The sequence below is a fragment of the Mastigoproctus giganteus genome, chromosome 3, assembly GCF_048544385.1.
Source record: "Mastigoproctus giganteus isolate SK-2022 chromosome 3, ASM4854438v1, whole genome shotgun sequence".
In the NCBI taxonomy this organism is placed as follows: domain Eukaryota; kingdom Metazoa; phylum Arthropoda; class Arachnida; order Uropygi; family Thelyphonidae; genus Mastigoproctus; species Mastigoproctus giganteus.
Window position 1 is genome coordinate 164,051,064 of NC_143577.1, and position 22,971 is coordinate 164,074,034.

Consider the following 22,971-nt stretch of genomic DNA (forward strand, 5'->3'; position numbering starts at 1 on the left):
CTGGTTAAACGTGCATTGCAGGATCATTGCAAGTCTTGTCTGACAAATATGATTGGATATTATGATGTGGTTACTAGATACGAAAAATAATTTTTATATCATACATTTGGATTTCAGGAAATCTTTTGACACCATTGCACATGGAAGATTATTGTATAAAGTGGAGCAGTATGGTATTAAGGGTAAGTTGCTACTATGGATAAAAGGGTGGTTGAGTGGGAGAAGACAGTGAGTGGAAATCAATGGATGTAGCTCTTTGTGGACTAATGTTATTAGTGGAGTCCCAGAGGGTTCAGTGTTGGGCCCACTCTTGTTTTGTATATTTATCAGTGATATTGATGAAGGTGTATGAGGATTAGTGTCGAAGTTTGCAGATGATGCAAAGGTTGGCAGGGTTGTTAATGACAGCAGTGGCAGTGTGCTACTGCAACAGGATCTATAAAATTTGGGCAGATGGGATGAAAAGTGGCAACTGAAGTTTAACATTGACAAATAGAAAGTACTGCATATGGGTAGAATAAACCCTGTGGAACGTGCCAACTGCATGGTACTACACTCAGGTAGGTGGAAAATGAAAAAGACCTGGGAGTGATTGTGCAGTCAGATATGAAGTTTTCTGAGCAGTACAGACAGGCAGCGAGAGCAGGTCATGGGTATTATCAAGGATATACAGGAATTTTGCTAGTAGGGAAAAGGAGGTTATTATCCCTTTGTATAAGGCAGTGGTCTGGTCAGGCCACGTGTACAGGTCTGGAGGCCTAATTTTAGGAAGGATGTAGAGTTGCTTGAGTGTGTACAGAGAAGGGCAACATTGGTGAGGGGAAAGAAGGGGGTTCCTCTTACCAAGAAAAGCTTAAAATCTACAAATTGCAGCAGCTGGAGACTAGGCACCTGCTAGCTGATCTGATTGAGTTGTATAAGGCTTTGAATGGATTGAGCATGCTGAATTCTGATGAGATTCTTTCACTTGCTCAGATTACATACCTGAGGGAGCATAAATTCAAATTGAGGAAAGACAGTTGTAGAATAGATGTGCAGAAATTTGCCTTTAGCCAGCAAGTAGCCAGGGGCTCACATCTGGTTAGTATGTGCTTAATAATAATTATTATTTCTGGAATAAACTTTCATCTGTTTCTGTGGAAGTTGATAGCTTAAATAAATTCAAGGAGGAACTGGACAAACTTTATGAGGGAATGGTTGTATTAAATTTTTTTTTAATTTTATTTTTTTATTGCTGATGCTGCATAAGCTCATATGCTTGCTTTCTTGCATCACATGCTTCTGTTACTACTACTACAACAGTGGAATAAGAATATATAAAAATGTCATACAATACAAGGAAAAGTTCTTGCATCATATGCCTCTACTAATGCTAAATTGTTTTTTTTTTTTTTTATTGCTGATGCTGCGTAAGCTCATACGCTTGCTTTCTTGCATCACATGCTTATGTTACTACTACTACAACAGTGGAATAAGAATATATAAAAATGTCATACAATACATATTTAAATTCTATACAGTGGGACCAACTGATGATGTTACCAACAGCAAACTCAAAATGGGAAGCATTCAAGGAACTAATCTTGGAAGCTACCAGGCTTTACATACCAACTAAGAAATATTGTTCAAGGTTTAGGCCTAAATGGTTGTCAGATGAACTAATGAGACATGTGGCAGAGAAGAAAAATGCATGGAATACATACAAATTAATGGGCGACATGGAAGCCTATGATAGATATAAGTTGGTCTGTAACCAAGTCACAAAGGAGATTAGGCAGGCAAAGGCAGACTACGAAAAATCTTTGGCAAAGGATGCAAAGAAAAACAGAAAACAGTTCTTTACCTATTTAAACTCAAGAAGGAAAGGGATGAATCAGATTGGTCCACTGGATATTGATGGTTCAACAGTTGAGGATCCTGCTCAGGTGGCTAACAATCTAAACGAGTATTTTGCATCTACATTCACGCATAAGGAGTTATTCAGGAAGGAGAATGACGTAGGTAAAGTAGACATTGGCAGTGAGCTAGATGATTTTGTAATAACTGAGAGGAAAGTGGAGGAGAGATTGTTGAGGATAAACATAAAAAAGGCACCTGGGGTGGATGGGATCTATCCAGTTATATTAAAGGAGGCAGCAAAGGAAGTAAGCAAACCCCTAGCCATAATTATGAGAGCTTCTTTGGACTCAGGGGAGGTACCCATAGACTGGAGATGTGCAAATGTAACCCCAATTCACAAAGGAGGATCAAAGGCGGACACAAGTAATTATAGACCTGTTAGTTTAACTTCTGTTCCAGGAAAATTAATGGAGGCACTCTTTAAAGAAGCACTGCAGGATCATCTAGACAAGAATTCAGTTATAGCTCAGACGCCGCATGGTTTTGTTAACGGCAGGTCTTGCCTGACCAATTTGATTGGATACTATGATGTAGTCACAAAAGAACTGGATTCAGGGAATAACTTTGATATTATATATTTGGATCTTAGAAAGGCTTTTGATACTGTTGCACATGGAAGACTGCTGCACAAATTGGAGCAGTGTGGCATTGGAGGCAAATTGCTGCTATGGATAAGGGGATGGTTGAGTGGTAGAAGACAGAGAGTGGTAATCAATGGACACTGCTCAACGTGGACTAATGTTATTAGTGGAGTTCCTCAGGGTTCAGTGTTGGGTCCGTTGTTGTTTTCGGTGTTTATGAATGATATTGATGATGGTATATCAAGTTTAATGCCCAAGTTTGCAGATGATACAAAGGTTGGCAGGGTTGTTAAGGACACCACTGATGCTATGCTGCTGCAACAGGATCTGGAAAGGTTGAACAGATGGGCTGAGAGGTGGCAAATGAAGTTTAACATTGACAAATGTAAAGTACTACATATGGGAAACAGTAACCCCAGAGCAACGTATCAACTCTGCGGTACTACACTGACAGTGGTGGAGAATGAAAAGGTCCTGGGGGTAATTGTGCAGGCAGATATGAAGTTCTCTGAGCAGTGCAGACGAGCTGCAAGAGTAGCTCATGGTGTCTTGTCAATGATATACAGGAATTTTTCTAGCAGGGATAAGGAGGTGATTATTCCCTTGTATAAGGCAATGGTTAGGCCACATCTTGAGTAATGTATACAGGTCTGGAAGCCTCATTTCAAGAAGAATGTAGAGCTGCTGGAATGGGTACAGAAAAGGGCAACAAGATTAGTGAACAGAATGAAGGGTTGCTCTTACGAAGAAAGGCTTAAGTTTTGCAAATTACAGTCTGGAGACTAGGCACCGGCGAGGTGATCTGATAGAGGTGTATAAGGCTTTGAATGGTTTGAGCATGCTCAATGCCAATGGGATTCTTCCTCTTGCTGAGAATAATCACCTCAGAGGGCATAAATTCAAATTGAGGAAGGACGGATGTTGGATAGATGTGCGGAAATTTGTCTTTGGCCAGTGGGTGGTTGGTTGGTGGAACCGACTTCCATCATTTGTTGTTGAAGTTGATAGTCTAAACAAATTTAAGGCTCAACTGGACAGGTATTTCGAACGAATGGAGAGGTGAAATGGGAATTGTGTTTTTTTTTTTTTTTTTTTTTTTTTTGGCTGATGCTGAATAAGCTTGATTTCTTGCATGATATGCCTCTACTAATGCTAATGCTAAATTTTTTTTTTTTTTTTTTTATTGCTGATGCTGCGTAAGCTCATACGCTTGCTTTCTTGCATCACATGCTTCTGTTACTACTACTACAACAGTGGAATAAGAATATATAAAAATGTCATACAATATAGGGAAAAGTTCAGAAGCCCGAATTTTGAGTGCAATTGGAGAAATGCCATCAGGACATGGAGCTACCTTCATTTCAAGGTTGAGGAGGGCGGAAACATGAGCTACCGAGTGCTTCTTTGAAAATAAGGAATTTTTATTATTTGTTATTCAAGTTGTAGAAGATTTTTTAAAGTGCTTTTTGAGTTTGTTTGTGAAGTTACAGTATTTTATTGCAAGTTATTAAGTAGAAATTGAAGGCTGAATTTTCAACCTCTGCAGTGGCTGACTTACAGTGGCTGCCATTGTAATGGTAGCGATAATAGCTATTGTTTTTAGTGTTGAACGATTGAATTGATTGTGTGGATTATAAATTGTGGTTGTTGTTTTCAGGTTAGTGTTTAAATTTATTAAAGTGTAGTTTTAATTATTTAAGATGTAGATTGTAATTAGCATGGTATTGTACAGATAATACTTGCATACTTTGTGCTTATTTGGGATTGAAAATTTTATATTAGGGTTACATAGTTAATGCCATTAAATTTTTTATTTTTTTTTTTATTTTCCCTTTCCTGGTAGAGTTTTAGTTGTATCTTGGGATTAGTGGGTAAATTTATATTTATGTAATTATTATTGACTGGAGCTGTCTGACTGACTTGTTTTATTGTAGAATTTTACTGTTTAGTATTTTGAGTATTCACATTGGATTATATTGTATTAGTGTAGAGTTTGGAGCATTTTTGGACCCTTGAATTGATACAGCACGATAAGTGCTTATGTCGATAGGACTGTATAGAGTTAAGATGGCACATAAAAGGACTGAGGAGGCTTCATATGATTCAGAGGATATACTGGCAATGGATGATGAAGAATTAGAAGAAATGAGATTTCGGGAACAGCTGAAGACAACTGTGGTGAGATTGGAGTGAATTGAATAGGAGGGAAGAATGCATAATGGTGATTTTGGAAAGAATAGAAGGGCACAGAAAAGGACAAGAGTGGAAGAGGAAATGGATAGTATGGGTTCAGATCAAATTTAGATAGAGAAAGATTTATGGGATGATTTTTTGGAAATAAGGAAGATAAGGACCAGTCTGCAAAAATTTCTCTTTTGCAGTACAAATAAGGTAACAAGAGCTGCTATGAAAAATATACTTTCTATGTGGGATCAGTTAGAGGATAAAATGATAAAAATGTATGTCGAAAATAGAGTTATGAATACTAGAGTGAGAGATTATAGAAAGTTAGCCCTAGAACAAGAACATCAATATGAAACTTATGCTGCTGTGTTAGAAAGAGGGAAAGCAAAAGAAAAGAAGGATAAGGAGTGCCCTTAATTAGGGCAAATAAAGAAGATATAGCGACAAGTGAACAAGTAGAGGACGTGGTTAATAAAGAGATAAGACTGTATATAAAGAATGTGAAAGTGAAAAAAATAAGGGACAGAGGATTATTAGTAGAAGTAGATTCGGAAAAGGATATAGAGGAATTGCAAAATAATAAGAGATTGTGGCAGACTGGTCTTAGATTAGAAATACCGTGAAAGCCAGGTATGAAAATCATTGTATATGATGTATTAAAGGAGTAGCAAAAATAGATTACATACAAGAAATATGGGAGAAGAATTTGAAAGAGCATGGATATAAATTAGAAGAGGTTAAAAGAGATATGGTAGTGAGATCAATTTCCTCTGGAAAAGAAGGAAGTAATTGGATATTTGAAGTGCTCAAAAGCTTGAGAAAGGTATTGGTAGAAAAAGGACGAGTATATTTCCAATGGATCTCGTTTCGAGTGAAAGACATTGTACTCATTCCTAAATGTTTCAGGTGTTTGCCCTATGGGCCTATTGCCCATCAGTGCAAGAGGAAGACAACGTGTGGACACTGTGGAGAAGAAGGACATGTATATAAAGATTGCAAAAAGAAAAGTGAAGATCCTATTTGCATAAATTGCAAGCGGAAGAATAACGATTACTGCCATTCAATGAAAAGCCGAGATTGTAGTAGTGAGTATAAGAAGTTTTATGATCAATATAAAAATAGAATTGATTATGGATAGAAGGAAAATTGATTATTGACTGATTAAGGTAATGCAAGAGAATGGGCAGAGAGCATATAATGTTGCTGTACAATTAAGTCAAAAATTGGATGAAAAGAATTATGATGTCCTTCTCCTTCAGGAGCCATACGTGGTTGGGAACCTTGTAAAGGGTTATAAAGTAGATGATAAAGTTATACAGTCGAAAGGGAACAGCCAGGCTGCTATTATAGTAAGAAATAAGAATCTGGTGGTAATACAAGTAGACGAGTTATGTTATACTCATGGTATATGTGTTGAAATTGTTAGTGAGATAGGAAGTTTATATCTGGTAAGTATATATTGCCAGTTTTGGGATGAACTGAAACCCTCCATGAATTATATAGAAAAAGTAATGAATGTGTTGTGTGCAAAAAGAATTGTGATAGGCATTGACTCTAATGCGAACTCGGTAACATGGGGGAGTATGGAGTCAAATGCTAGAGGATGAAGTTTTAATAGTTATGAGATTGAATAAAGTAAATGTGTTAGGCCAGCTTTCTACCTTTCATAATATGCAGGGGGAAGTCAAATATTGATTTAACAATACTATCTAATGCATTGGTGGGAAGAATTAGGAATTGAAGGGTTAAAGAAGATTGGTCTATAAGTGATCACAGATATATTTGCTATGAAATTCAAGATCTTAAAATAGATAGAAGGATGAATTTGAACAGGGGTTTGCAGTGAGTTCCGTATGCTGGAAAAAATTTGAGAATATTGTAAATATGAGGTAATGTGAAGAAAGGAATGAATTAGATTGCAGCTTGGATGAAATAAATTATGAGATTTTGAGTAAAATAATTTAAGAGAGTTGCTGTGGGTCTATGAGGAAGAGAGTTAGGTTACATAGGGTTGTATCTTCGTGGATTACATTTCTGATGGATATGAGGAGGAGGGTGAACTGGTCGAAGAGGAGTTTCCAAAGAGCAAGAAGGAGGAGAATATTAGAGGAGGAAGAGGCTTTGAAAAGACAATACTTGCAGTATAGAAGGGAGTATACTGTTAAAATACAATATTAAAAAAGAGAAACATGGAAGAGATATGTTAAGGAGGAAATGAACAAGAATGTATGGGGGTTGCCATGCAAAATATTGTTTGAAAAACTGAAGGTGGAACAGATCCTTGAGGTTGTCACAGACATTCATCTTTCTCGTTTATTCATTCAACTGCCGTTTTCTGGAACAACCTTCCTTCATACGTATTTCCTGAAAATTACAGTGTACAGAAGTTCAAGTCCAATGTCAACAAATATCTTCTTTCGTTTTCTCAACCTCCAACCCAAGCACGGTACTAAGTACTATAGGTTCTAATACCTCTTGTGTTTGGGGTTTACATAAATAAAAAAAAAATAAAAAAAAATACAGAAAGACAAATGATACTGAAACTGAAGAATAGCAATGGTGTACTTATAAATAGCAGAGAAGGCATAATTCAAATAGCAGAGGACTATAGAGAATTATAGATCACTACTATAAAGAATTACACAAGGAGCAAGTGAATGATACCAGCACTGGGGAAGATGGATCACAAATTAGCAACACATACGACATACCCGATATCCTTCCTGATGAGGTAGAACATGCGTTGAAGAAAATGAATCAGAAAGCCCCAGGTGAACATGAAGTTACTGTAGAGTTGTTAAAATTGGGAGGAAGAGAGATAACACAGAAACTGGTAGGACTCTTCACAAAATACATTAGGAAACGCATGACGCCTAAGGAGTGGAATAATGCAATCATAATTTTGCTGCCTAAGAAAGGAGATAAATTGGAAATTATAGACCAATTAGCTTGTTGTCCCACATCTACAAGTTGTTCACAAGGATCATTACTAACAGATTAGAAAGAATACTTGATCAGAATCAACCGAATGAGCAAGCTGGCCCATTAGGACAGGATTCTCAACTAGGGATCACCTTCACATAACATTGCAGATAATGGAGAAAGCAAATGAATATAAAACACCATTATGCCTGGCATTTGTGGATTATAAAAGGCATTTGACTCCACACAGTATAAGGCAATGTTTTGGGCATTGGAAAGATAAGGGTTGTTAACGACAGTAAAGACAGTATGCTAGTCCAACTGGCAAATAGGCTGAGGAGTGGCAACTGAAGTTTGACATTGACAAGTGCGAGGTGCTGCATATGGGTGGCAATAACCTAGGAGAAACATGCCTGCGGTGTGGTGCTACACTCAGGGAAGTGGAGAGTGAAAGGGACCTGGAATAATTGTGCTGTCAAGTGTGGGGTTTGCTGAGCAGTGCGGATGGGCTGCCGGGGCGGGTCGTGGAGTCTTGTCGGTGATATATAGCAATGTTTCTAGCAGGGACGGGAGGGTGATTGTCCCATTGTGCATGGCAGTGGTCGGGCCACACCTGGAGTGCTGTGTACAGGTCTTGGGCCTCATTTTGGGAAGGATGTGGAGTTGCTGGAGCGGGTACAGGGAGGAGCGGCGGGATTGGTGAGGGGAGCAGGGGGGTGCTCTTGCCGGGAAAGGCTTGGGATCTGCAAGTTGCAGCGCCTGGAGGGTAGATGCATGCGAGGTGGTCTGATTGAGGTGTGTAGGGCCTTGAATGGGTTGAGCAAGCTGAATGCTGAAGGGGCATAGATTCAAATTGAGGAGGGACAGTTGTGGAAAGATGTGCGGAAGTTTGCCTTTGGCCAGCAGGTGGTTCATTGGTGTAACAGACTTCCATCTTTTGTTGTGGGGGTTGATGGACTGAATGAGTTTAAGGCTGAGCTGGACAGGCATTTGGAATGAATGAAGGGTTGAAATGGAAGGGTTTTTTTTTTTTTTTTTTTGGCTGATGCTGCATAGGCTTGCTTTTTTGCATTGTATGCCTCTACTAATGTTAATGCATATATATACCCCATATATTATGATTTTGAAGAAAATATATTTATAGTCATTGATAGTTTTGAAAAGGGTCACTATGCAATAGCATTGTTCCTGGACTTATCTAAAGCTTTTGATTTCATAAATCATAATATTCTACTCAACAAACTCAGCAATCTTGGCATGAGACGGAAAATTAACCTTCTTCTTGAAGAGACTACCTTTGGGAATAATTACCTAATAATGAACTACCTTTGGGAGAATGAGAGTAGCCTTGTGTAGGTGAAGTTTTTACTGCTCCTGGAGAGAAGTTTTTTTCTGTTTTATTAGATTAAATTGGCATATTAACTTATTTTCTAGAGTAGCTTTATATTCCTAGTTACGATATTTAGTTTAAAGTTTAAATTAGATAGAGATTTTGTAGGTATTACTTAGTATCAGTAAGGGTAGATAGAGATATTGTAGGTACAGAGATAGAGATTTTGTAGGTATTACTTAGTATCAGTAAAGGTATCAAATCAACGTGTTACAAGTTGCAGCTCCACTGAACGAGAAGTTTTTTAGCCATATTTAGCCACTTTATTGACCAATTGTTATATTAAATTATTTTCTATAATTAGATTATAGATCTAGTCAGGATCCTTAGTTTACTCAAAGAGGTAACTACCATCAGGGGTAAAGGGAAGGTCTGAGACAGTATTTAAATTCTATACAGTGGACCAACTGAAGATGTTACCAACAGCAAATTCAAAATGGGAAGCATTCAAAGAACTTATTTTGGAAGCTACTAGGCTTTACATACCAACTAAAAAATATTGTTCAAGGTTTAGGCCTAAATGGATATCAGATGAACTAAAGAGACATATGACAGAGAAGAAAAATGCATGGGATACATATAAATTAACACATGACACAGAAGCCTATGATAGATACAAGTTGATCTGTAACCAAGTAACAAAGGAGGTTAGGCAAGCAAAAGGCAGATTATGAGAAATTTTTGGCAAGGGATGCAAAGAAAAACAGCAAAGAGTTCTTTACTTATGTAAACTCTAGAAGGAAGGGGATGAACAGATTGGTCCACTTGATATCGATGGGTCAACTGTTGATGATCCTGCTCAGGTAGTGGGGCGCTTCCGTAGCCAGGTAGGCAGGAGCAATGGTGCGTAGCACACGCTTCTTGATGAGACCGGGGTTCGAGCCCGTGACCACCAAATATGGAGGATGCGGAAAGGTCAGGAAATGACCACCGCATATCCCCGGAGCAATATGGCCTTAGTTGCTAATGCTCCTAAAAACCAAACAACAACAGCAAAGGTAGTTAACAAACTAAATGAATATTTTGCATCAAAATACTTGGATCATAGAAAGGCTTTTGATACTGTTGGACATGGAAGACTGCTACACAAATTGGAGCAGTGTGGCATTGGAGGCAAATTGCTACTTTGGATAAAGGGGTGGTTGAGGGGGAGAAGACAGAGAGTGGTAATCAATGGACACTGCTCATCATGGACTAATGTTATTAGTGGAGTCCCTCAGGGTTCAGTGTTGGGTCCATTATTGTTTTCTGTATGTATTTGTAGATGATATTGAGGATGGTATATCAAGCTTAATGTCCAAGTTTGCAGATGATACAAAGGTTGGCAGGGTTGTCAAGGATACTACTGACACTATGCTGCTGCAATCTGGAAAGGTTGAGCAGATGGGCTGAGAGGTGGCAAATGAAGTTTAACATTGACAAATATAAAGTACTACATATGGGAAGCAGTAACCCCACTGACGTATCAACTCTGTGGTACTCCACTGACAGTGGTAGAGAATGAAAAGGACCTGGGGGTAATTGTGCAGGCAGATATGAAGTTCTCTGAGCAGTGCAGACGGGCTGCAAAAGTAGCTCATGGTGTCTTGTCAATGATAAACAGGAATTTTTCTAGCAGGGATAAGGAGGTGATTATTCCCTTGTATAAGGCAATGGTCAGGCCACACATTGAATACTGTATACAGGTTTGTAGGCCTCATTTCAAGAAGGATGTAGAGCTGCTGGAACGAGTACAGAGAAGGGCAACAAGATTAGTGAATGGAACAAAGGGGTACTCTCACGAAGAAAGGCTTAAGTTTTGCAAATTACAGTGTCTGGAGACTAGGCACCAGCGAGGTGATCTGATAGAGGTGTATAAAGCCTTGAATGGTTTGAGCATGCTTAATGCTGATGGGATCTTGCTCAGAATAATCATCTGACAGGGCATAAATTCAAATTGGGGGAAAGACAGATGTAGGACAGACGTGCGGAAATTTGGCTTTAGCCAGCGGGTAGTTGGTTGGTGGAACACACTTCCATCCCTTGTCATGGAAGTTGATAGCCTAAATAAATTTAAGGCTCAGCTGGACAGGTATTTCGAACGAACGGAGGGGTGAAGTGGAAGTGGTTTTTTTTTTTTTTTTTTTTTTTTGGCTGATGCTGCATAAGCTTGCTTTCTTGCATCATATGCCTCTACCAATGCTAATTCTAATGCAATGCTAATGCTAATTCTCTCAGATATGCCAGACACGCTTTACTTGCTACCTGGCAGTCTAAAACACTGATGGAACTGATATTCGAGTGACATTCAAGTCAAGTGGACCCAATTTCGGTGAAGACCAGACAGTCTGTGACAGCCAAATCCTCTGCTTGCAGCTTCATGATGGTGGGATTGTTAGTAATCCTGGGTATAACCTCCATGCACAAGCACCCGGTGGGTTACCACTGAGGTGTGAATGAATGTAAGCAGGGGACAAGGTGTGGCGCCCACACCACATGGAGGAATGCTGCCCCTCTGCATTATCAGGCAATACTAAGTGGTAGATGACTCTCATCAACCAGTGCAATACCACCACTTTGCTTATTGGAGGCTTAAACTGGTGGAACCCATGTTTAGTCTCCAGAGCTAAGTTCTGGTAAACCCTTCTCCATCTCTTCCATCGTGCAGTATGAGTGATGACGTTTGAAGTTATGATGAACATCATGGCGAGATCCAGTCTTCCTTACATTTCGAGGGTATAGCTCTAAAACAGTATTCGCAGGCCAGCCACTAGTTAGTACACCAGGTCGAACCTATTGGTAACTCTTCAGGAGGCTTCTGCATCAGCTAGTGTATATAATCTTGCTACATCTACTCTGCCAGATAGTGACTGGAGGGAGTCCGAGTAGTGTGTATGCGGGGGGACATTGTCGAGGCCATGTTATGTCAAGGATCTGGGTAATATGGTGCTGTTTCTTGTATTCAATCAATCATGCGAACTCCTCTGACCGTTTGGTCGTCCCGGAGTATAAACAGAAAATTTATTTATATTCTTACCATGTGTACACCATATTCAAAAATTTCATTACTTCATACAGCATGTCTGCCCCAATTTCTCTTACTATTGAATACACCATGAATTGTCAAACTAATAGAGTAAGGTTATCTGCGAAAAGATCTAAACCTCCCAAACACTTCCGAGACATGTGGTCTCAATTCTAATCTCAACGGTCCATTTCCACTTGCAGTCTGCCAAACCCCCGTGTACTTTTTCTGACAGAATCTCAGTTATTGATTGGTTCAACTACTGCTCATCTCAGTTGCCAAATTATTCACTGTATGATTCCTTTTGCCTCAAAATGTGGTACTTGTGCGTATGTCCTTTCCGATATTCCCTGTCAGAGACTTGGTAATTTGGAATCTCCTGTTTTCGATCACAATTAACCCATCTAAGTACACTGTCGAAGTGAGTGGTCCTTTAGGCACCTCAGATCACAACTTGATGATTGGCTCTTCTCCAATGGAGCCTTTTTCTCATGGCTATTCCCAACCTCATATTGCTTGGCACTACAAGAATGCAAAATGGGATGACCTGCGAGATTTCTTTTCTTCTTTTCCTTGGTCAGATTACTGTTTCAAAACTTCTGATGTCAATGTTTGCTCAGATCATGTCATTGAAATTATTCTTGTAGGAATGGAATCCTTTATTCCACACTCCACTTTAAAATCTCGTCCTTTATCTAAACCTTGGTTTTCCATTAAATGTGCTAAGGCTGTTCAAGAGTTGTATATAATAATATATAATAATATAATAATTGGCTTGTTTCGAATTCTTCAGTTTCATTTTCTGCCTAAATCAAAGCTCGCAACAATTGTAAAACAGTTATTAAACATTCCAAACTAGATTTTGAACAGGCTAACAGTAGAAAACTTGCTTCTTGCCCTAATGGTAGCCAAGCATTCTGGTCTCTTGCCAAAGCTATTGGCTGCGACTTTTGTCCATCTCTGCTCCCACCTCTGTCAAAACCAGATGGTTCCATTGTCACTTCAGCCAAGGATAAAGCTGACTTGCTTGCATCCCATTTTTCTATCAACTCATGTATTAATGATTTTGGTAAAACACCTCCCACCATTCCCAACATGCTCCATTCAATGCCTCCTGTGGTCTTCCATCAAAAGGATGTCAGAAGTATTTTGGCAAATCTTGATGATAAGAAAGCTCCTGGTCCTGATGGTATTTCTCCACTTGTTCTCAAAACCTGTGCTCCTGAACTTACTCCTGGTCTTTGTCACCTTTTTTCACTTTCTTATTCCAAAGGTGTTTTCCTTCTGCTTGGAAATTTGCTCATATCCAGCCAGTTCCTAAAAAGGGTGACAAATCCCTCCCATCCCATTGCAATTACTTCTACTTCTAAATTAATGGAGAAATCAATTAACCACCAACTGTTAAACTAGAAACCTTGTGATCAACTATCGCCTGTATGGATTCCGTCAATGTCAATCCACTAGTGATATTCTAGTCTATGTTACCCATTTATGAACAAATTCAGTGGATAAGTTCGGTGAAACACAAGTAGTTGCTCTTGATATCTCAAAGGCTTTTGATTGTGTTTAACATAAAGGTCTTCTAAACAAGCTTCCATCTTATGGTTTGCCAAGTATTTTTTGTCATCTACCGTCACCCTCACCTACACTGAGGGTGATGGTAGATGGCTCTCTGTCTTCTAACTTCTCCACTAATGCTGGTGTCTCCGAGGTTCAGTTCTTTAACCCCACTCTTTTCCTCTTGTATATTAATGACCTTTTTCCATTGACTCGAAATCCTGTCCATAGTTTTGCCAATGATAGCATATTGCATTCCACTTTCCATTTTGAGAAAACTTGCCCTGCTCATTCAAGTTCAACTTCTCGAATATCCACTACCCATTCCTTAAATGCCAATCTCCAGGTAATTCTCCAGTTGCGCAAAGACAACTTCTTTGATTTCTATCCTTCTAAAACTCAGTCTTGTGTTATATCTCCAAAAAGGATTCTTCTGCTCCAATGCTCATCTTTGGTGACACTCCAATTTCTAGGCAAAATGATATATCTCATTTGGGGATTACTCTGACTTCTAATCTCTCTTGGCAAGAGAACATTTGAAGGTGGAAAATACTCATTAATTTTCCTGAGTGGGATCATCAACAGTTGAACCATTGATATCAAGTTATATCAGTTACAAGTGCCCAAAATAAATTTTTAATTTATGAAATACTTAAAATTGTATTTGGTTGGACTGTTTTGTATAACAAATATTAGTTTTACAACTAAGGCTGCTTAACAAATTCTTTTTGGATAGAGCAAAGAAAGATAATTACTGCAGCTATTATCAACCTACTGCACGATGGAAGCCTTGTCAACAATTCATGTTGAGGGAAATGGACCATAATCTGCCACACTGGTGCAGTGCTGGTTGGCAGATCGACCATATTTACAAGTCAGGAGCTTGAACCCCAGTCTACTTAAAGGGCGTGTGCTACTGCACTCCCACTCCTGATCACTTGGCTATGAAGGCCAAGGGTATTTTACAGTTAAAACCTTTAAATTTTTGAACTTTAATCATTTGATGTATGAATGCAATGCATTTCAGTGAATTATTTCATAAATTGGAAGTAATTTTCCTGTACCTCTAATTATATAATTAGAAGAATAAGTACTAGAAACAAATTTTCACATCTTTGTTACAGTATCTTTTATGCATTCTCTGTTTACAAGTGTATATGTTGAGCTTTGCAAATATAGTTGTATTTTTTAATACAGTGATAAGTATTTTTTAATGCAGTGATAAGTAAGATCATACAACCATGTCCATATGGTTTCATTTTTAAATCTGATGATCTGGTTCTAAGGTTGCTAGATTTGAGATTTATTTATATATTTTAACTTTGTTTCTTTTCTAAAGTTTCTGGTTGTTACAATATCAGAAAAAGCTCTTCTATGATAAATACCATTGTAACAATTAATTTTTCAAAAAAAAATTCCACTATCACTGTACAACATTGTATGTGTACAGTATATGTAAAGAATGTTGAAAGTACAGTCGGTCCTCGTATAACACGTGTTTACATTACACGAATTCGATCATACACGATTTATAAATAGGGGAACGTTATCTTATATAACACGAACCGAATTCGCTTATACACAATTCGCCTTTGTGTTTACAAGAAATGGCAGTCGAACGCGGAATCACCCCAACCGAACGCAACACGATAGGAATGAAGAAGATTCTGAAAATGTATTTATGTGTTTTATATCAGTGAAGGGGAAACACATTTCACCATAATAACGTAAAAACCAACACAATTCCAGCTATCGATATAATAGCAAATGCAATTATGCAAATATGCAAATCCCAGTGAATTGTCATCTTTGTCTGAGGCAGACTACCTTGCTAGCAGCTTTGAAGAAATTTACAAAACAGATACAGCAGATGACGGGACGGAAGGTAACGAAAATTTTCCTCTCAACTACATTGATACCCTAACAGTATTTGAAATAAACCAAGCAGAATTATTGAGCACAATCCATAGTATGAAAAAGGATCTCACACGAGGCCCGGACGGTATCCCTACTGTCTTATGGAAAAAATGTGGAACTACACTTATAAAGCCATTACTTCACTTAATAAAACTGGTATTTGAGAGTGGAATCTATCCAGTTCAACTGAAAAAGGCCATTGTTACCCCTCTTTACAAAAAAGGAGACCCATCCTCACCCAACAATTACAGACCAGTTTGTCAATTGAATACACTCTCAAAGATAATTGAATCCATTGTAATGAAGCAGCTATTTAACTTTATGAAACTTAATTTGTCAGATTACTCTCACGGATTTATCAAGGGTCGTTCCACCTGCACAGATATGATCTCGTTTGTTTCGAACATATCCCAGGCGCTTGACGAAGGAAAACAAGTCGACTCCATCTTCCTTGACTTAAGCAAAGCCTTCGACAAGGTAGTCCATCAGAGACTAATCAACAAACTGCATCACTATGGTCTCAGAGGACAAGCACTAAACTGGATTGAAAACTACTTGGAAGGTAGAGAAATGTCCGTGACATTTAAAGGTCAAACCTCATATCCTTTCAGTCCTGAAATTGGTGTCCCACAGGGTTCATCCTTAGGCCCGCTATTATTTCTTATCTACATCAACGACCTGCCAAGCACCCTTGGAGCCTACCAAATCAAGATCAACGTATTTGCAGACGACATAAAAATCTATAAAGTAATTCGCAGTACCAATGACTGCATCATCCTGAACGAAGCTCTTCAACGAGTTATTCAGTGGCTGAAGGAGAACAAAATGGCAGTCAATGAAAACAAGTGTGAGCTGATGAGCTTTGCTAATGCACACAAGAAAAACAAACTTAATTTTTCTTATTGTATCAACAACAAGGCAATCAAAAAAGTTAGTACAGCCAAAAATTTAGGTATCTTTATTAAAGAATCATTTTCCTTTGATGTCCATGTCTCTAACATTGTAAAGGCAGCTAGCAAAAAACTAGGTTTCCTGAAAAGAATTAACCGAGACTTCAATCAGTTATTATTATTATTATTATTATTATTATTAGCCATATGGTGCAAGGAAGCCTGAGGCTTTTGCTGCACCAGCCAAAAAAAAAAAAAAAAATTCTGAGTTACCCCTGAGAGAGAGAGAGAGAAGAGGGAGGGGGTCAAAAATAGAAGGGAATCACCAAGAAAGAGAAGAATGATGATATCCAGCTCAGGACCCTGGGTGTGCCAAGCCCATATTCACCAGATGTGAGCCCCTGCATTGGTGTACATGCAAGTATACATGCACCTGTTTCTATCCTTAGTTACCCTAACACAGCCCATGTATTTACTCATTCCACTATGACTCCCAGTAGTCTTGGAAATTCCCATTACCTTGCTTTTCTGGGTGTTGCTCAATTGCATTTCAATAGAAGTAGTGCAAGAATCACTTTTACCTCTGCCAGCCGCTGCTGTTCATCTATTAGTCTGTGTATTCCCCCCCCTCAAGCTAGCAGTTTTCCAACTTACCTAACACTGCCTCGATATTGTCAGCAAATATTCTTGCACCCTTTCTATTTAAGTGTATCCCATCCCTGTAGAAGCAGGCTCTCCTGTTAACAAGCACAGACCAGGCTGAGAAAAATTCTACCCCCTTGAACCTTGCACAATCTCTCCAGGGCTGAATTGATCAACAAGGCTCTCATCATATACTCCCTCCTATCGTGTCTGGGCAAAATTGCAGACACTTTCAAATTCAACCGTAACTCGCGGCTTTTTTTCACCATCGTCTTGTACTTGTTAAGTAATTCTGCCAGTCTCCTACTGTTAATATCATTAGTGCCAATGTACAACAATATCACCCTTTGTGCCCTTAAAGGATGATATCTGCCCTACAACGTCATAAACCATAAATGCTCCTGGTAGACATACCCTGGTCCTTTTCCATCTATCCTTTTTTGCACAATATGTTGCCTGTTTCCCTGAGTAGAGTTACCTACAACAATTAGTTCCTTTGGGACCAGCGCATTCTGCCTTGGGGGTTGCTGCTGTGTTGCATGATGTTCAAGTTCAAGTTCACGCTCTGGCTTTGATGTGGGCAGTTGAGAGCTTGATGGGCCCCTCAATTTAAATCCTTCAAGAGCATCCACCCTGTCTTTCAAGCTCTGATATAAGCTCATAACAATGCTGAGTTGTTACCTGATTTCCTCACCATTTCACAAAGATAAGTACGATGTAAAGCATGCGAAATTTGAAATAAAATTTTGAAAAAAAATATCAAAAAAGTGTAGGATTATATCTAATACACACATATTTTTAAAATTTTGTATAAATACTAGTGTATATAATAAGCAGAAATATATATGCATGCAGACATTTAAAATTTGGCATTCTTAACAGTCTTTTCAACTGGAAAATGGATAAGAAGTTGGCACTTTTCATCTTTCTTTACAAAATCTGTGTTAGGCCAGCCCTAGAATTTGCCTCACAGGTCTGGTCCCCACATGTTGCGTACCAAAAATTAGAAATTGAAAATATTCAAAAGAGAGCAATCCAGTACGTTTGCTTTAAAAGTGGCCTTGAATACTATGAGAAATCCTACCAAGAGTGGTGTGTATTCTTTGGACTCGAAACGCTGGAAAAAAGAAGAGATAAAGCCGATTTACTCCTACTTAACCAACTAATAAATGGTACCCTGAATTGCCCTCATCTCGTCTCACAAATAAATTTCAACGCTCCGACAAGAGCGCTAAGAAACCATCCACTACTGAAACCATCCTATGCGAGAACAAATTATGGATACTACAACTTCTACAACAGGACTGCAAGATCAATGAACAAAGCAAATATTGAGATATTTGGTACCCCCGGACACTTCAAGAGGCAACTGAAATTGCTAACCTCATCCGGTACCTGACTTAAAATAGACTCTTCTTTTAAGTTCTAAGACTCTGATTGTGTGTGAAGAAATACCAGTGCTCTGCCTGTTCACTTAAATAGGACGGATGAGTCCTTTTATTTATTTAGTTTATTTTATCTGTACATATACTTTTTTCTTTACTTTGGGAAATGTATACTCCAAGCTTTTTGAAGCTACGTAATAATTCTTTGTAGCTGCACCCTCAGGCACGTTGTTTGCTGTTTTGTAGCTGTTAATAATAATAACAATAACAATAATTAGATGGAGTTTACTACCAGTTTATAACAGATTGCACTAGCAGAAACGCAAATGGAAATTGTTTTTATTGTTTTATGGTAGTAACCCCCAGAAATGTGCTTTAGTAAAATGTGAGGTGTTAATAGTGTATCTCGGCCTTTACGGTGTTGTTTATTCAGTTGCTACACGCGCGCAGCTTTGTTTATGTGTATCAAGTGTGCCTCCTCGTTTTATAATTGTGCTTTATTCCCTAAAAATGAGTAAAATACTTAAAAGGTGTGAAAAGGAAGCGTTCTGGCTAAGATACTGCAGATTCAGAGAAGAAAAAAAAGCAATATCGATAAACAGAGGCGGACTGGATCAAAAATTCTTAACCGGGAAAATTTATAGTGGCCTCATACTGCGGTTTATGGCCAAAATCACACCGGCCTCCGGCCCACCGGGATTTTCCGGGTAAGGCTTATGGCCAGTCCGCCTCTGTCGATAGAGAAAAAATATGAAATTGTGAAACGCTTTGAGCGAAATGAAAGGCCATGTGATATTGCACGTGCTATAGACCTAAATCAGGCAACGCCGAGAATTACAAAGAATGCAGAGAAAATAAAAACAACTTTCATAGCAGGAACAACTCAGTGTAATTAAAATCCATTAGATTAAGACACAAGAATTAGAAGAGATGGAACGGCTGTCATCTGTTTGGATAGAAAATCAAATAAAAAACAAGTTTGCTTACGATAGAAGCAAAAGCATTAGCAATATTTTATTACGACTTACGTATTATAATTTATACTTACGTATTATAAAATACGTAAGTATTTTATTACGACTATTTTATTTAATATAATAATTTTTTTACGAATAAAATACGTATTTTATTCGTAAAAAATACTTTTTTAGTATTAAAAATACTAAAAATACTTTATTATAATATTTTTATTACGTATTTTAATCGTTATAAAATACTTACATTTTATAACGATTAAAATTACCCGATTATTTATTGTTTGGTAATGTTTTGGTTCCAAATGTGTGTTCAATCTTGGGTGGTCGGCACCTAACCCTACTTTTCCCATAGGGCCTGTTGTTTATATTGCACGATTTCGCATTGCACGAGGTTTTCTAGGAACGCAACTATCGTGCTATACGAGGACAGACTGTATTTCATTCTTGTTCACTTTATTTTCAAAAAGAGATGACTTGTGGAGTTGCTAAAGTTGCAAAAAAAAGATTGTAAGGTTGAGCTTTGAGTCTGTAAATCAACCCTGTGATGTCAAAAATTCTTTGTAGTAAAATCAATAGTTTGTAAATTAGATGTTCATAAACATCATAAATGTTGCTGCCTGTAATATTATTGTGCTGTATGATACAACAGTATTATACAGTGAAATATTGCAAGCAATTTTCAAAAGTAGTTCAACACTTTTAAAACTGTACAGTTTTTTATTTTCTGTTCAAGACAAAAATCAAACACTGTTTGCTTTCTTTGATACAGTTATTGCATCTCTGTGTATCTCCCACTAGTGATACAACACACATCCCACCTTCTCCATTTCTGTACACAGCTGCTCCAGAATGGGGTGGGTAACTGTCCCGATATGGTTGGGATTGTCCCAATTTAGAACTTCAAGTCCCGCTTCCCGATAATAACATCATTTGTCCTGATAAGAGAGGAAAGAAACTGTTAATTTATTGATTTTACACATTTTTAATTAATTCTTATTGGAATCTAACGGATGTGTTAAAAATTAATTCTAATAACAAGAAAAAAATGAGAATTGAGAAATCTTTTTTCTCTTTGTTGTTTGCAGAGCAATATGGCCTTAGTTGCTAATGTTCCTAAAAACCAAAAAACAAACAAACATCTTTGTTGTTTTAAATTACATGTATATGCATTAATTTAAAGTTTTTTTTTGGTAGTTGTTGGTGCATCGGCTTCTGTCGCCATAATGCACCTTCCAAGGTTTTTGCAGTACTTTGATCCAAGCCCGAGGTGGGATTTGAACCCACGACCTTTGGGTTGCCAGGCAGGCACTTTACCCACCCGGCTAGCCCGGTCGGCAAATTTGAAGTAATGAAGAAAAGAAAATGCGTGTTGATAAAAATATCAGTGGAATTTTTCTCAAAATTTCTGGAGGCAAATAATATGCCTCAAAGTGTAACTCCATATTAAGCATTCCGCATTCAAATACTTCATCAGAAAGAGTTAACTGCGTGGCGGAAAGAGAGAAACTGTCTTTTATTAGAAAATTTAGAAGCTGAATTTATGGTGAAAGAAAACTATAACATGTCCTGTTCAGAATTTAAAAACTTTTAAAAATCTTTAGAAGGAGAAGAAATTTTAAAACTAGTGAAATCTAAAGAAAAATATATTAAGTAAAAGTAGTTTTCCTTGCTATTTTTAAAATAACTTATAAATAATATTATAGTTTATATAGGACAAATACATATTAACAACAATCATATAACAAATAAATATTATGATTGATTGATTGATAACAAAATGTATTTTAATTGTAATTTTATATTTTTGTTTTACTTTTTGAAGGAAAAAATGCCATACTACACATTTCGTTTCAAGTTGTCCCGCTTACCAGTTTTCAAATTATGGCCACCCTGCTCCAGCATGTGGTTATGTTTCTAAAAACAGCTCCTCTGTCCCTTGATTTTAAGTCCCTTGTAAGTGTGTTGCAAGTATTGTTTCTAGCAACTGTCTTTTAGAAATCTTCATAAAAAAAAAAAAAAAACTATAGGTATGAAGGCCAAAGAACATGATGACCAACCAGTCAGTTCACTCAGTCTTTTACAATTTGTGGAATACGGTATTCCCTCTAAATAGTCTTCATGAATTTGGGAGGGCAGAAAGTTCCAGCACATCAAGGTACACAATAAAGTACTTGCAACATTTATTTGCTCCACTGTAACTTGCAACATTTTTTTTGCCAGTATAAAAATTTTTCTCTTACTCAGTGTGCAGTGCTGATTTAGGACTGTCATGAACACGCCCTTCAATCACAGATCCCTAAATTTCACATTATGTTTATTAATTTTTCCAGTTACATGGACATTGCACTCAGCAGACTTTCACCTTGTTCACATCAGGAGAGAGGATGCCTTCACAAGCATGGAACCTTATCATTTAATTTTTCTTGAAGGATATTTGACTAGCATGATAAATTGATTTGCTTGGACTGCAGACATATGCCTCTCTCAATGTAGTACGAGCATTAGTGGTGAAAGCACCAACTTTTCTTTCTGTGAATCAGGGATGTCTGGTCACACCTGCCACTGAAACATACAGTACCCAGCAGGAGGATATTACTGTAATGTTCTAAATTTACATTGCACACTTAAATTATTTTCTTCAAACCAAAACACACACTGCACCCTTCCCACACTTGTAGAGTTTAGCATTTTAATTTATTATCACAGTATCCCAAGTTGGTGGTTTCAGCAGTTGAAACATACTGGGAGGTAAAGTAATTAAGTACCTGGGTTTTGTCTTTAACAGAAAAATAAAAGTTATACAGTTCTAAAAGTGCTCAAGTCCTTTTGAATTACTATACAGGGTAATTTACCCTATAGAGTAATTCAGGGTAATTCAGATACCAGGTAAATGATACATGGTATCATATAATACCTTGTTCCTGGTACTATATAATCAAATTCATTTTTAAAATCTGTATGATTAATTTGGGAGAATGAAATGAAGAAAGAATTAAAATTTGACTCTTCTGTTATGAAGATTCAATGAAATGTTGAAAAACAGTAAGCTTTTGTACATCAGCCTAAGCTGGATTTCTGAAGAGAACCTAGCTGAAGCAATCAATTTTCTGAAATGGTTTTCTCAGTTGGTTTTCTGAATGGAAGTGAAATTATGTGACTTGAAAGAAAGATAATGTCTGCAATGTTACATGACACATAGAGGAAGAGGAGTACTTATAGTCTTTTCCATTGGAAAAGATACTTGAATGTTGGCAAATCTATGCCTGGATTCTATTTAGAATTCCCATATAAACAGTCCAAGTTTTATACATTTCATTCATGCGATAGTTAAAACTTCAAAAAATCAGTCTTGCATGTAGATTTACAATGCATTTAGATACTGGTGTTGATATTGGCAAAATTATATGATACTTTTGCCAATATCAAAAAGTTATTTTTTTCTTCTTGCTGATAACTAAAGCTTTGCTTAAGTTATCAGCAAGAAAAAAAAACCAACTAATAAATGTAACACATCTTCTTTGGCCATTTCTTTTATTTATTTTGTGTAAATATTTGTACAGTTCCTCTTAAATTTAAGATTCCCACATAAGGTTCCCATTTCCATAAAACTTAGTGGAAATTTA

At 37.5% G+C, this 22,971-nt stretch overlaps 1 protein-coding gene across 1 annotated transcript in view; it reads left to right on the top strand.

Moving 5' to 3' along the window:
• LOC150088380 (phospholipid-transporting ATPase ABCA3-like) overlaps positions 1-22,971 on the top strand; it is a 433,767-nt gene that overhangs the window by 103,302 nt on the left and 307,494 nt on the right. Inside the window, exons 7-8 of the mRNA XM_090370142.1 lie at positions 4,531-4,658; positions 5,924-6,112. Of these exons, the coding sequence (XP_090226268.1) occupies positions 4,531-4,658; positions 5,924-6,112 (317 nt within the window). The remainder of the gene's footprint in view (positions 1-4,530; positions 4,659-5,923; positions 6,113-22,971) is intronic.